Genomic DNA, 14278 nt, shown 5'->3' on the forward strand with positions numbered 1-14278 from the left:
TGTAGGGTATCACTGGAAACGATGGTCGTTCCGGACCCCCAGGCTCCTCTGGATCCAGAGGTCAGCCTGGAGTTATGGGATTCCCTGGGCCCAAAGGACCTGCTGTGAGTAAACAAACAAACATACAAAAAAAGAAACAAAAGCATTCATTTCATTCCTAAATGGTGGCTACAAATGTATTATTTTTACCACTATAACAAATCGGTCTAGTTCATATACTGAACACATGTAAATGTAGGGGTGGTGTATTCAGTGTGTTTCTTACTGAGTAGAATATGAATGTACAGTAAGAGTAATCATCGTCTGTCTCTTCATTACAGGGTGACAGCGGCAAGCCTGGTGAGAGAGGAGAAGCCGGAGCTGTTGGGGGTGTTGTAAGTGAAGCTATACTAAAACCTGAAGCAGATAGGATCAATCATTCAAACTGTAACATACTGTATGCTGTATCAACATTGGTTGACTTGTCCACGTTAAATCAACGTATCTCAAGTCTGTGTCAATAGATCATTGTCCATGTTAAATCAACTTATCTCAAGTCTGTGTCAATAGATCATTGTCCATGTTAAATCAACTTATCTCAAGTCTGTGTCAATAGATCATTGTCCATGTTAAATCAACTTATCTCAAGTCTGTGTCAATAGATCATTGTCCATGTAAATCAACTTATCTCAAGTCTGTGTCAATAGATCATTGTCCATGTTAAATCAACTTATCTCAAGTCTGTGTCAATAGATCATTGTCCATGTTAAATCAACTTATCTCAAGTCTGTGTCAATAGATCATTGTCCATGTTAAATCAACTTATCTCAAGTCTGTGTCAATAGATCATTGTCCATGTTAAATCAACTTATCTCAAGTCTGTGTCAATAGATCATTGTCCATGTTAAATCAACTTATCTCAAGTCTGTGTCAATAGATCATTGTCCATGTTAAATCAACTTATCTCAAGTCTGTGTCAATAGATCATTGTCCATGTTAAATCAACTTATCTCAAGTCTGTGTCAATAGATCATTGTCCATGTTAAATCAACTTATCTCAAGTCTGTGTCAATAGATCATTGTCCATGTAAATCAACTTATCTCAAGTCTGTGTCAATAGATCATTGTCCATGTTAAATCAACTTATCTCAAGTCTGTGTCAATAGATCATTGTCCATGTTAAATCAACTTATCTCAAGTCTGTGTCAATAGATCATTGTCCATGTTAAATCAACTTATCTCAAGTCTGTGTCAATAGATCATTGTCCATGTTAAATCAACTTATCTCAAGTCTGTGTCAATAGATCATTGTGTGTGTTCTTGGATGTGTAATAGATGGCATCTTCTTGTTTATAGGGTGCCCCTGGCAAAGATGGTGACTCTGGTGCTCCCGGACCACAAGGCCCTGCTGTAAGTTTTGACACATCTCCTTCTTAGACTGAATGGCACATTTAGCCACATACATCTTCATGTACAGTCCCATTTAATGAAACATTGAGACACATACTGTATGATTTCATTCATGAGCCACCCAAACACCGTTGTGTTTCAGGGAGGTCAAGGAGAGAAAGGAGAGGGCGGCCCCGCTGGTCCTAACGGATTCCAGGTAGATTACCAGCCACAATTCTTACCTCTGCTATCATTACTTGTCTAGATATTCACATTGTAACCAATAATGTTACATGTTGACCTGAAATCTCAACCACACCTCTCCCATCATCCCAATAGGGTCTGCCTGGAACTCAGGGAGCTACTGGTGAGCCTGGCAAGGCTGGTGATCAGGTAAGTGGTGCCCTCCCATCACAGAGATTAGGTATAGGTTCTAGATAGGTTCTAGATGTAATGCTATGCCCTCCATGACATGTTGAATTGAATTGATGAACAATTAGACCCCTGTAAGTTGCTGGAAAGCAAGTTTTTACCCAAATGCAGTTGTTGAAGTGTAATCAGACATTATCTAGCAATACATTTAATTATGTGTCAAATGTTGCTGTAAAAAGGGCTATAAATATATTTGATTGATTGATTGAGTGGTTGGTTGGTTGGTTGATTGCTCCCCTCTCCTCTGTTGCTCCACAGGGTGTGCCTGGTGAGGTTGGAGGTCCCGGCCCCAGTGGATCCAGAGTAAGTACAGCATCACAGCAGATGGATCTGAACCCCCGGATCTGTCTCTAAGCTGCCTTCTTCAGTAGACATGATGTTCACAGATCTTTTCCTCTTCTCCTCCTCCTCTCCTCCCCTCTTCTCCTCCTCGTCTCCTCCCCTCTTCTCCTCCTCTCCCCCATCTTCTCCTTCTCCTCTCCTACTCCTCTCCTCCTCTTTTTTTCTATGTCCTAAGGGTGACAGAGGTTTCCCAGGTGAGCGTGGTGGCATCGGCTCTGTCGGCCCCTCTGGACCCCGTGGACCTAATGGTTCTCCTGGTAACGATGGTGCTAGGGTAAGAGAACACTGGAGAACACAGATACAGATTACATCATTGATTAAATAATTAAGTTTGTCCTTATGTTGATCCTAGGACTGAGAATGACATTAGGCCCTATACAACCATATAATTTGTCCTTTTCTTATTTATTTTTGCACCGCAACAAATATTTTTGTATATATATTATTTTGGCACAGAGCAAAGGAGGTTTAATGTGTGTGTCTCTCTGTCTACCATCTCTGTTCCTTTTTGTAAATATATTATTTTGGTACAATGCGATAGGAGGTTTAATGTGTGTCTGTCTACCATCTCTATTAGTTTAATGTTTCTCTGTCTACCATCTCTGTCCAGGGTGAGACTGGAGTTGCTGGTGCCCCTGGCGGTATGGGAGCCCCAGGTCTGCAAGGAATGCCCGGAGAGCGTGGCTCAGGTGGCAACTCCGGTGCCAAGGGAGAACGAGGTGATGGTGGCCCCAAGGGAGCCGACGGTGGCCCAGGAAAAGACGGCATGCGTGGTATGACTGGACCCATCGGACCCCCTGGACCCACTGGTGCTCATGGAGAGAAGGTAAGAGCAAAAAGATGTTTGGATTGAAACAATTTGATTACACAGTAAACAGTAAAATATCATGTGTTGAAACAACTACTGTGTAGCTACAGCCTTGATGTGTTGAAACAACTACTGTGTAGCTACAGCCTTGATGTGTTGAAACAACTACTGTGTAGCTACAGCCTTGATGTGTTGAAACAACTACTGTGTAGCTACAGCCTTGATGTATAGGATTGTTTAGGTAAATCTTCATTCAAATATGAGATAGTTCTCCCCTCCTCTTTCTCCTCTCCCTGTTCTCCCTCCTCTCCCCTCCTCTCCCTCCTCTCCTCTCCTTTCCCTCCTCTCTCTCCTTCCCCTCCTCTCTCTCTTCTCCCCTCCTCTCCCTCCTCTTTTTCTCTCTGTGTTAGGGTGAGGGTGGTCTTGGCGGCCCCCCTGGTCCCGCTGGAGGTCGCGGTTCCCCTGTGAGTAACTTCCAATGACATACTACATGTTCATCTGCTTATGACAGCGGTGTAATGCACATATTGATGGCCCGCCATTTCTCTTCACCACACTGAACAAAGCACATTGATGGTCCTCCATTTCTCTTCACCACACTGAACAAAGCACATTGATGGTACTCCATTTCTCTTCACCACACTGAACAAAGCACATTGATGGTCCTCCATTTCTCTTCACCACACTGAACAAAGCACATTGATGGTCCTCCATTTCTCTTCACCACACTGAACAATGCACATTGATGGTCCTCCATTTCTCTTCACCACACTGAACAAAGCACATTGATGGTCCTCCATTTCTCTTCACCACACTGAACAAAGCACATTGATGGTCCTCCATTTCTCTTCACCACACTGAACAATGCACATTGATGGTCCTCCATTTCTCTTCACCACACTGAACAAAGCACATTGATGGTCCTCCATTTCTCTTCACCACACTGAACAAAGCACATTGATGGTCCTCCATTTCTCTTCACCACACTGAACAAAGCACATTGATGGTCCTCCATTTCTCTTCACCACACTGAACAAAGCACATTGATGGTCCTCCATTTCTCTTCACCACACTGAACAAAGCACATTGATGGTCCTCCATTTCACTTCACCACACTGAACAAAGCACATTGATGGCCCGCCATTTCTCTTCATCACACTGAACAAAGCACATTCTGCTTGTTTATGTATCAGTTGTTCATTCCCAACCTCTAACCCTATGTGTTTTCTACCCATAATCCTCCAGGGTGAGCGCGGTGAGCATGGTGCCCCTGGACCTGCTGGATTCGCAGGACCCCCTGTGAGTAACATCATCACCCAGCCTGGTCCAGTTCAGACCACTCTGAAGCTGGTCACAGTTCTGTTTCCAGGTGGAATTCTTTAACCCAGCCCTGACCCGTCCTCTCTTCTTCTCCCTCCTTGCTTCAGGGTGCTGATGGTCAGCCTGGCAACAAGGGAGAGAATGGTAACAACGGCCCCAAAGGTGATGCTGGTGCTCCTGGGCCCGGTGGACCGGTTGGTGCTCCTGGACCTCAGGTATGGATGTCTGAGGCTGTCCTATCAGCTTTAACTCCTGAACCGACAGATTTGTTAGAACTACAAGCTCTAATCTCAAATCTCCAAGAAAGAAAGAAATATACAGTTTGCTTTTTGCTGTTTGTTCCTGAATCAACCAATTTAGGAATCGTTTGCAGATATATAGCACAAGTTACTTTTGGCTAACAGGCCACCCTTGTATATCCTTATTGTACTATAATCCAGTGACCGGTTGAAATTGTCTCTCACCATTAGAAGGTGTTGAGGACTGACTCAGTGATGTGACCATCAGTGTTCAGGACATGTATATATTGTCATGTGTCCTTTATAGATGTTTTTTGGCCTAACTGCTGTTTGTGTCCTCAGGGTCCTGCTGGTAATGCTGGTACTAAAGGAACTCGTGGTGCTGCTGGGCCCCCTGTAAGAACTCAAATCATTCATAACAACACTAGTTTTCATTTATTTTAACTGAATAAAAATGTAAAGTATGTTTTTTTAAGAAAGCTGTTCTGTATTCCTCTGTGTGTGTGTGTGTGTGTGTGTGTGTGTGTGTGTGTGTGTGTGTGTGTGTGTGTGTGTGTGTGTGTGTGTGTGTGTGTGTGTAGGGTGCTTCTGGTATGCCTGGTCCTGGTGGAAGAGTTGGCCCTCCTGGTGGAAGTGTAAGGTCACCTTTGTAGCACTTCATCTATCACCAATCTATCATTCATCCACAATGAAACATATCAAGTTTGGATTTTCAAGTTAGAAACACATACTGTAATACTTAAAATATTTGCTCTAAACAAACTACCCTCATCTCCTAAATGTTTTCAGGGAGCCCCCGGACCCCCAGGCCCTCCCGGCCCCTCTGGTAAAGAGGGACAGAGGGGTGGACGTGGTGAAACTGGTCACGCTGGTCGCCCCGGTGAGGCTGGAGCCGCCGGACCCCCAGGACCCTCAGGACAATCTGGAGCCAAGGGTAATGATGGCCCAATGGTAAGTACAGAGCAATAAACATATAAACATATAAGCAAAAACAGCAATAAACAAATAAACAACAACAATACACATATAAACAACAATAATAAACAAATTAAGAACAACAATAAACAAATAAACAACAGCAATACACATATAAACAACAATAATACACAAATTAAGAACAACAATAAACAAATAAACAAATAAACAACAACAATACACATATAAACAACAATAATAAACAAATTAAGAACAACAATAAACAAATAAACAAAGTAGTAAACAGAGCAACACATCAAGGATGAAGGGATGAAGGGAAGGGCTGAAGGGATGAAGTGCTGAAGGATGAAGGGCTGAAGGGATAAAGGGCTGAAGTGCTGAAGGATGAAGTGCTGAAGGATGAAGGGAAGGGCTGAAGGGATGAAGTGCTGAAGGATGAAGGGCTGAAGGGATAAAGGGCTGAAGTGCTGAAGGATGAAGGGAAGGGCTGAAGGGATGAAGTGCTGAAGGATGAAGGGCTGAAGGGATAAAGGGCTGAAGTGCTGAAGGATGAAGTGCTGAATTTGAAGGGATGAAGGGCTGTTATATTATAATTATATTATTATATGTTTATATGTTTCTCAGCATTACGAAACAAAATAACAATATGAAAAAAGACAAATAATTTAAATAACTAGATGGAATGTTTAACAAAATAAATAAAAATGAAATTATAAAAATATATAAAATAATACATCCAAATATGTAATGCTACATAAACGTTATGAATGTAGTAAAGTTTAAACCATGGTGATGAATCCCTTTATATAGACTTGTTCTGGTTCTCCATGCTGCATTGAAGAATATGTCATCTTTGCCTCGATCTGTTCTCTTTCTCCAGGGAGCCCCAGGAACCCCCGGACCCGGAGGTATTGCTGGCCAGCGTGGTATTGTGGGGGGCCCAGGAGGAAGGGGAGCCAGTGGTAGCCCAGGAGTTCCAGGACAAGCTGTGAGTGTTCCCATCAACAGCACCCCCACCCTACTCCACATATTACTATTTAAAGGCATCAAGTAGCTATATAAGAGCGGCAGGTAGCCTAGCGGTTAAGAATGTTGGGCCAGTAACCGAAAGGTCGCTTGTTTGAATCCCTGAGCTGACTAGGGGAAAAATCTGTTGATGTGTCCTTTTTTAAATGTAATTTTTATTTAACTAGGCAAGTCAGTTAAGAACAAATTCTTATTTACAATGACGGCCTACCCCCCCGGCCAAACCCTTCCCTAACCCGGACGATGCTGGGCCAATTGTGCACCTCCCCATGGGACTCCCGATCATGGCCGGTTGTGGCACAGCCTGGGAACGAACCAGGGTCTGTAGTGACGCCTCTCGCACTCTAATACAGTGCCTTAGACCGCTGCGCCACTCAGGGGACCAAAAGCAAGGCACTTCAAGCTAATTGCTCCTGGAAGACGCTCTGGATAAGAGTGTCTGCCAAATGACTAAAAATGTATTTCACTTTTAACTTCTATGAAAAGTGTTACCTCACAACTCAAATCAGCTTCATTATTTTTCACACAAAAAGCCCATAAGATCCTTCATTCTTAAGTTTTCTCATGGATTTCTTTGTCTCTACTTCCAAATCTTAAGAGTCTTAACCCTTGAGCTGTCCATTGTCCTCTCTCAGGGGGAGCCTGGTAAGCAGGGACCTGGCGGCCCCGTCGGTGAGCGTGGATCCCCTGGCCCCATGGGACCCCCTGGCCTGTCTGGTGCACCCGGTGAGGCTGGTCGTGAGGGTTCCACTGGTCACGATGGTGTTGCCGGTCGCGATGGACCCCCCGGTCCCAAGGTAAGCCTCTACTATCAAACCACGTCTTACTCTTCCATGACACTGTTGTTATAAACAACATTGCTGCTGGATAATAGAAACAGCCTACTTGTCTTGAAATTACACACTCAGGGCTCTATTCATTCCGCATCGATGATGTTCAATGGAAATTTAAAGGCAATGTTCCCGCTTTAGCATTCACGGTAAACGCTGCACATATCAGCTCAAATGGGAATTACTATATATTTATATTGCGCATTCTGTAACACTTCAGCTTGACTTATTGAATAGAACCCTTACTGTTGGTTTATGTAGAGCTCTTTCGGGTGCTCTTGTCCAGAACTTTACAATGTAAGGAAGGAAGCTCCAACACTTGTCCCCATTACTGGTGCTGTTTCCCTCATGGCTCTTTGTTCCTGTGTGTGTGTTCATTGCAGGGTGACCGTGGTGAGAATGGTAATGCTGGTTCCCCTGGTGCTCCTGGACCTCCCGGTGCCCCCGGTCCATCTGGTGCTTCTGGCAAGACTGGTAGCCGTGGAGAGTCTGTAAGTACCTCTTCTCATCAATTTAGGGGTTGACTATAGTATCTCTGTCACTTTCAGGCCGAAGGCCTTACAATATTAAAAAAAAAATGTTTTGGACATTTGTTGGACTAGCTTACAATGTTACCCTGAATTAATCAATGTTACCTTGGCATACCCTGAGATTCATCAATGTCACCTTGATATACCCTGAGATTCATCAATGTCACCTTGACATACCCTGAGATTCATCAATGTCACCTTGATATACCCTGAGATTCATCAATGTCACCTTGATATACCCTGAGATTCATCAATGTCACCCTGACATACCCTGAGATTCATCAATGTTACCCTGACATACCCTGAGATTCATCAATGTTACCCTGACATACCCTGAGATTCATCAATGTTACCTTGACATACCCTGAGATTCATCAATGTCACCCTGACATACCCTGAGATTCATCAATGTTACCTTGACATACCCTGAGATTCATCAATGTCACCCTGACATACCCTGAGATCCATCAATGTTACCCTGACATACCCTGAGATTCATCAATGTTACCTTGATATACCCTGAGATTCATCAATGTTACCCTGACATACCCTGAGATTCATCAATGTTACCCTGACATACCCTAACAAACATCAATGTTAACCTGACATACCCTGAGATATATTAACGTTACCCTGACATACCCTGAGAGATATCAACGTTACCCTGACATACCCTGAGATATATCAACATTACCCTGACACAACGTTACCCTGAGTTCCATCAATGTACACACATAATTATCCTTGATTCTCTCTCTCTCTCAGGGTCCTGCTGGTCCTGCTGGCCCTAACGGTCCTGCTGGTGGTCGTGGAGGTCTTGTAAGTTTTCCGTCAGCATTTTGTCATCCATACTCCTCAACCTAATGTATTGTAAGGATGTCCACTGTCTTTGCTGAGTACATGTTTGACCTTTGACCTGTGTCTGTAGGGCCCTGCTGGTGCTCGTGGAGACAAGGGAGAGGCTGGAGAGGGTGGAGAGAGAGGCCACAAGGGACACAGAGGTTTGAGCGGCATGCCCGGACTTCCTGGACCCGCTGTGAGTATACCAGCCTTCCAATATCATACAACTCATGCTGTTACATTTAGCTTCTTCTCTTTACGATAATTTACTGCCCTTTTAAAACTTGTTTTTAGTGATTTGTGGCATTAAGGAAGCATGCACATTGTGTCTGGGTTGTAGATCTGTTGTTCTCTTTGCTTTAACATATATAATGTGTGATTAATGTGATATAATGTGTGATTAATGTGATATAATGTGTGATTAATGTGATGTATCTGGTTCCAGGGATCCCCTGGAGAGTCTGGGCCTGCTGGACTTAACGGACCTTCTGGACCCCGAGTGAGTATGGCTCTGACTCCCAGTTCATCAATAGAACATGGTTAATAATGTAATATAAGTTACACATTGGCCCTGCCCTCCACAACAGTCTTCAGTTGGATAACATTGGCCCTGCCCTTCACAACAGTTTTCAGTTGGATAACATTGTTCATAGAATGATCCTGTATGTGACGTTGTGTTCTTAACCTTAACAAGAAGATTCCACACATCAGATTATGCAGGGATATCCTATCTAGTCATTTATTAGTTATGTTGTCGCTGGAATGGAAGGAATAGGACCTCTGATGAAGGCCATTAATGAAGGCTGAGAGGTCAAGTTGTTAATAGTTAAATAATGGTGAGTGAGCGCTGTGACTTCCCTGATCAAGGTATATGACTTCTAATGGAGTTGTTGTTGTGTGTCCTACAGGGACCCCATGGTTCTTCTGGCTCCACTGGTAAAGATGGCATGAATGGTCTGCCTGGACCCATCGGACCCCCCGGACCCCGTGGTCGCAACGGAGAGATGGGACCTGCTGTAAGTCTCACACTGACCTCCACATGTACCGTGCATACGCACAAGCACACACACAGATCCTCACAAACATAGCACAAGCCTTCGATGCCAGATTTGACCCCTTTCTGTCTTCTTCTTCCCTACCCAGGGTGCTCCTGGTTCTCCTGGTCTGCCCGGACCTCCAGGTCCCGCTGGCGGCGGCTTCCATGTCGCACCGATCTACAACCAGGAGAAGGGACCTGACCCCATGCGAGGAGGAGGAGGATACCACTACCGTGCTGACGAGCCTGACATGATGAACGACCGTGACATGGAGGTGGACACCACCCTGAAGAGCCTCAGCCAGAAGGTGGAGAACATCCGCAGCCCTGAGGGAACCCAGAAGAACCCCGCCCGCATGTGCCGTGACATCAGGATGTGCCACCCTGAATGGAAGAGCGGTAAGTTCCAGGCTCAGTCCAGCGCATGCCGCAGACAAACACTGGTTATATATATAGGCATGCTGTGATCAGTGATTGGTTGGTTGGTTGATTGGTTGATTGATTGGTTGTTTGAATTAATGAATGATTGAATGATTTAATTTATTCAATATTTAAAAAGGAAACATCAAAGAGCTCCATTAATAACTATCAATATAATAACTTCTACTTTATTGGACCTCTATGGTCACCTGAAGCACCTTGATGGATTATATTCTGTTCTCTCTTAAACCCACAGGCCAGTACTGGGTGGACCCCAACCAGGGCTCTCCTCTGGATGCTGTCCAGGTCTTCTGCAACATGGAGACTGGAGAGACCTGCATCTACCCATCCCAGGACACTGTCCCCATGAAGAACTGGTATACCAGCAAGAACATCAGGGAGAAGAAGCACATCTGGTTCTCAGAGTCTATGGACAACGGCTTCCAGGTAAGGACCATTCAGCGTAACCATGTGACAAGGACTACAATCAGAGCTCGGGTAGAAACGACTCAGACTTACACTCAAACTTGGATTACTGGGGACATGGGTCTTGACTTGGACTCAAGTTTTAGTGACCTGCCTTCACTACAAATCTGCCTTCATGATACTAACCCCCCTCCTCTCCTCTCCAGTTCCAGTACGGTAGCGAGGGCTCCAACCCAGAGGACGTCAACATCCAGCTGACCTTCATGCGCCTGATGTCCAACGAGGCATCCCAGAATGTCACGTACCACTGCAAGAACAGCGTGGCCTACATGGACAAGGGCACGGGCAACCTGAAGAAGGCCCTGCTGCTCCAGGGATCTAACGAGATCGAGATCAGAGCTGAGGGCAACAGCCGCTTCACATACACTGTCAGCGAGGACGGCTGCACGGTGAGACACCTACTACTATTGTCCACTTGTACTGTCCTCTACTCTTTTCTCTTATCTTTCAACTCCCTTCTGCTGTCTTTTATTCTATGCTCTCTTCTACCCTCGTCTTTCACTGTTTTCTGTCTTCTACCTCTCTTCTACTCTCCTCCATTCTCTTCTACTCTCCTCTATTCTCTTCATCTACTCTGCTCTATTCTCTTCTACTCTCCTCCATTCTCGTCATCTACTCTCCTCCATTCTCTTCTTCTACTCCCCTCTTCTCTTCTTCTACTCTCCTCTATTCTCTTCTTTTAATCTCCTCTATTCTCTTCTACTCTCCTCCATTCTCTTATATTCTCCTCTATTCTCTTCATCTAGTCTCCTCTATTCTCTTCTTCTACTGTCCTCTATTCTCTTCTTCTACTGTCCTCTATTCTCTTCTTCTACTCTCCTCTATTCTCTTCATCTACTATCCTCTATTCTCTTCTTCTACTCTCCTCTATTCTCTTCTTCTACTATCCTCTATTCTCTTCTTCTACTATCCTCTATTCTCTTCTTCTACTCTCCTCTATTCTCTTCTTCTACTCTCCTCTATTCTCTTCTTCTACTCTCCTCTATTCTCTTCTTCTACTATCCTCTATTCTCTTCTTCTACTCTCCTCTATTCTCTTCTTCTACTCTCCTCTATTCTCTTCTTCTACTCTCCTCTATTCTCTTCATCTACTATCCTCTATTCTCTTCTTCTACTCTCCTCTATTCTCTTCTTCTACTATCCTCTATTCTCTTCTTCTACTATCCTCTATTCTCTTCTTCTACTATCCTCTATTCTCTTCTTCTACTCTCCTCTATTCTCTTCTTCTACTCTCCTCTATTCTCTTCTTCTACTATCCTCTATTCTCTTCTTCTACTCTCCTCTATTCTCTTCTTCTACTCTCCTCTATTCTTCTACTGTCCTCATTTTGAATGTAAAATTGTGTGAAATCCATGTTATGAAACTAAAGATAAAGGAAGTAACTAAATAAAACAGAGGTTATATAGAGGTTAGTGTGTCATCATTCATCTTTACTAGGACTGGTTTCTGATTCTGACCTATGCTCTGTCTCTCTCTCTCTCTCTCTCTCTCTCTCTCTCTCTCTCTCTCTCTCTCGCTCTCACTCTCTCTCACTCTCTCTCCACAGTCACATACTGGCACATGGGGCAAGACAGTCATCGACTACAAGACATCAAAAACATCTCGCCTGCCCATCATTGACATTGCTCCTATGGACGTTGGTGCACCTGATCAGGAGTTTGGCGTCGAAGTTGGCCCTGTCTGCTTCGTATAAAATAAAAAAGAAATATGGACATGAAATTGTTTGCAGTCATCTCTAATTCTATTTTCTATGCATTACCTACAAACTCATTCGGCTGCCACTGGTCCACGAGCTTAAAACTACTCTGCTGAAGACGTCGTTTGCATGTTTTTGATTCTGAAGAAAATACATTTGGGGACTGCTACTTCAACCGAAACTTACAACAATCAAGGACACTTAAAAAATAATATTTTGTTTCCACTGGCAACAAGAAAACAAGTGTAATATGAAGTGTAAAATCCCCATGGAGAAACACAATGAGATACAGGTGACTTTTTTGTCGTTTTTTTACCACTGCGGAAGGACAATGAAAGCAACAAATGCTATGTACCATTTTCTGGTATTAAATAAATCTTAAAAACGACAGTGAAGTGTCTTCTTGTTCTAAATTTATGACAGAAAAACACCTGAACATTCACATTAATTTTGAATACATTAATGGCTACCTCAGAGAAGAACTCCATGTTACCCAAAATGTTTCACAAACCCTAGGGCCGATTTTACACTACAGGAATATTATTGGATAGAAAACAAATGTCAAAGGTGCTATAATATCAACTCATGAGGTCCAGTTATTGGTCTTTGTTAGAACAATCTTTTCATGTCATAATTAGCTAACTAACAACCATCGGATCTTTGGTGCTAACAAATCAACACGCTGTCTTCCTTGTTGTCAGTACAATTGTTTTCTTTGTCAAGTGTTGGTTAATTAACAGTTCTGAAATATGTTTTACTGTGGATATAATGCATGCCAATGGTGTCTGGTGTGGATTTAGGGAAGTGGTTTTGTTTTCAGTTGTATTTCATTTCACCAGCTGATGTTTGTGTCCACCCTCTATGCTACCCTTGTGATTGTCCAGATCACTGCATCACTAAAGCACCACTCAAACCCTCCTGATGTTTGTGTTTTGTTTGTTGAAGAAAAACGTTTTAGGTTTCTAAAAAAGGAAAAGAGTTTGACAAGATCTGAGAAGCAGACACACCTTCATGGTTTTGAAAAAAGAGAATCTGTACTGATGTTGTACATGTATAATAAATCAAGATGTTTTTAATTATTTGGATGCTGAATAAAGCATGTGAAGTGGTCTACACAATGTTTGACATGTCCCCTTGGTTTTCTCCATTCGGCTCACATCAAACCGACAGACAATTCAGCGACTGTGGCTGATTATACATTTTTTATATTTTATAGTTTCTTTTAGGCAAATGATAAAATAATCTCCAAAATAACGTAAAAGTTTAACTTTCATTAAAATCTAATCTTGTTGTAGGTTTATAGTCAAACACATAACTTCAGCCCATGTTGGTCTTGTTCTTGGGAAACATAATGTTAAGGCATTAACCAACATAGCCCTAGTTATTACAACTGACTCGAACCCTGATGAGTGGGACTTGTAGGACATAGAACACATTGGTAAGGAGCATTTGGGATAACAAGTGATGTTTATTTAACCTTTATTTAACTAGGCAAGTCAGTTAAAGAACACATTCTTATTTACAATGATGGCCTACCAAAAGGCAATAGGCCTCCTGCGGGGAGGGGGGCTGGGATTAAAAATTAAATATAGGACAAAACACACATCGTGACAAGAGAGACACCACAACACTACATAAAGAGAGACCTATAAGACAACAACACAGCATGGCAGCAACACATAAAAACAGAGCATGGTAGCAACACAGCATGGCAGCAACACATAAAAACAGAGCATGGTAGCAACACAGCATGGCAGCAACACATAAAAACAGAGCATGGTAGCAACACAGCATGGCAGCAACACATAAAAACAGAGCATGGTAGCAACCCAACATGGCAGCAACACAACATTGTAGCAGCTCAAAACATAGTACAAACTTTCTAGTTGGTTTGGTTGAAAAAAACGTATCATTTTCTAAATGTCCAGTGCTCCTAATTTCCAATGACACAGTAATTACGCAATAATAAA

General features: G+C 43.1%; 1 protein-coding gene and 1 long non-coding RNA gene across 3 annotated transcripts in view; one reads left to right on the top strand and one right to left on the bottom strand.

Moving 5' to 3' along the window:
• LOC118373431 (collagen alpha-1(I) chain-like) overlaps window positions 1–13426 on the top strand; it is a 34519-nt gene extending 21093 nt beyond the window's left edge. Inside the window, exons 25-49 of the mRNA XM_052471353.1 lie at window positions 6–104; window positions 321–374; window positions 1336–1389; window positions 1532–1585; window positions 1708–1761; window positions 2059–2103; window positions 2318–2416; window positions 2753–2968; window positions 3361–3414; window positions 4196–4249; window positions 4378–4485; window positions 4852–4905; window positions 5091–5144; window positions 5299–5460; window positions 6326–6433; window positions 7107–7268; window positions 7685–7792; window positions 8597–8650; window positions 8760–8867; window positions 9117–9170; window positions 9580–9687; window positions 9815–10106; window positions 10384–10574; window positions 10760–11002; window positions 12159–13426. Coding sequence (XP_052327313.1) covers window positions 6–104; window positions 321–374; window positions 1336–1389; window positions 1532–1585; window positions 1708–1761; window positions 2059–2103; window positions 2318–2416; window positions 2753–2968; window positions 3361–3414; window positions 4196–4249; window positions 4378–4485; window positions 4852–4905; window positions 5091–5144; window positions 5299–5460; window positions 6326–6433; window positions 7107–7268; window positions 7685–7792; window positions 8597–8650; window positions 8760–8867; window positions 9117–9170; window positions 9580–9687; window positions 9815–10106; window positions 10384–10574; window positions 10760–11002; window positions 12159–12305 — 2736 coding nt within the window. The 3' untranslated portion in view covers window positions 12306–13426. The remainder of the gene's footprint in view (window positions 1–5; window positions 105–320; window positions 375–1335; window positions 1390–1531; window positions 1586–1707; window positions 1762–2058; window positions 2104–2317; window positions 2417–2752; window positions 2969–3360; window positions 3415–4195; window positions 4250–4377; window positions 4486–4851; window positions 4906–5090; window positions 5145–5298; window positions 5461–6325; window positions 6434–7106; window positions 7269–7684; window positions 7793–8596; window positions 8651–8759; window positions 8868–9116; window positions 9171–9579; window positions 9688–9814; window positions 10107–10383; window positions 10575–10759; window positions 11003–12158) is intronic.
• LOC127909494 (uncharacterized) lies at window positions 7799–8590 on the bottom strand. 2 transcript variants are annotated; one of them, XR_008071485.1, is made up of 4 exons: window positions 8371–8590; window positions 8216–8339; window positions 8061–8184; window positions 7799–7967 (listed from the first exon to the last, which is right to left on the bottom strand). It is a non-coding gene; the product is annotated as an uncharacterized LOC127909494 (long non-coding RNA). The 2 variants fall into 2 exon arrangements; XR_008071483.1 differs by having other exon boundaries at window positions 7799–8029.
• Window positions 13427–14278: the final 852 nt, after the last annotated feature.

This window comes from Oncorhynchus keta, chromosome 2 (assembly GCF_023373465.1).
Source record: "Oncorhynchus keta strain PuntledgeMale-10-30-2019 chromosome 2, Oket_V2, whole genome shotgun sequence".
NCBI lineage: Eukaryota > Metazoa > Chordata > Actinopteri > Salmoniformes > Salmonidae > Oncorhynchus > Oncorhynchus keta.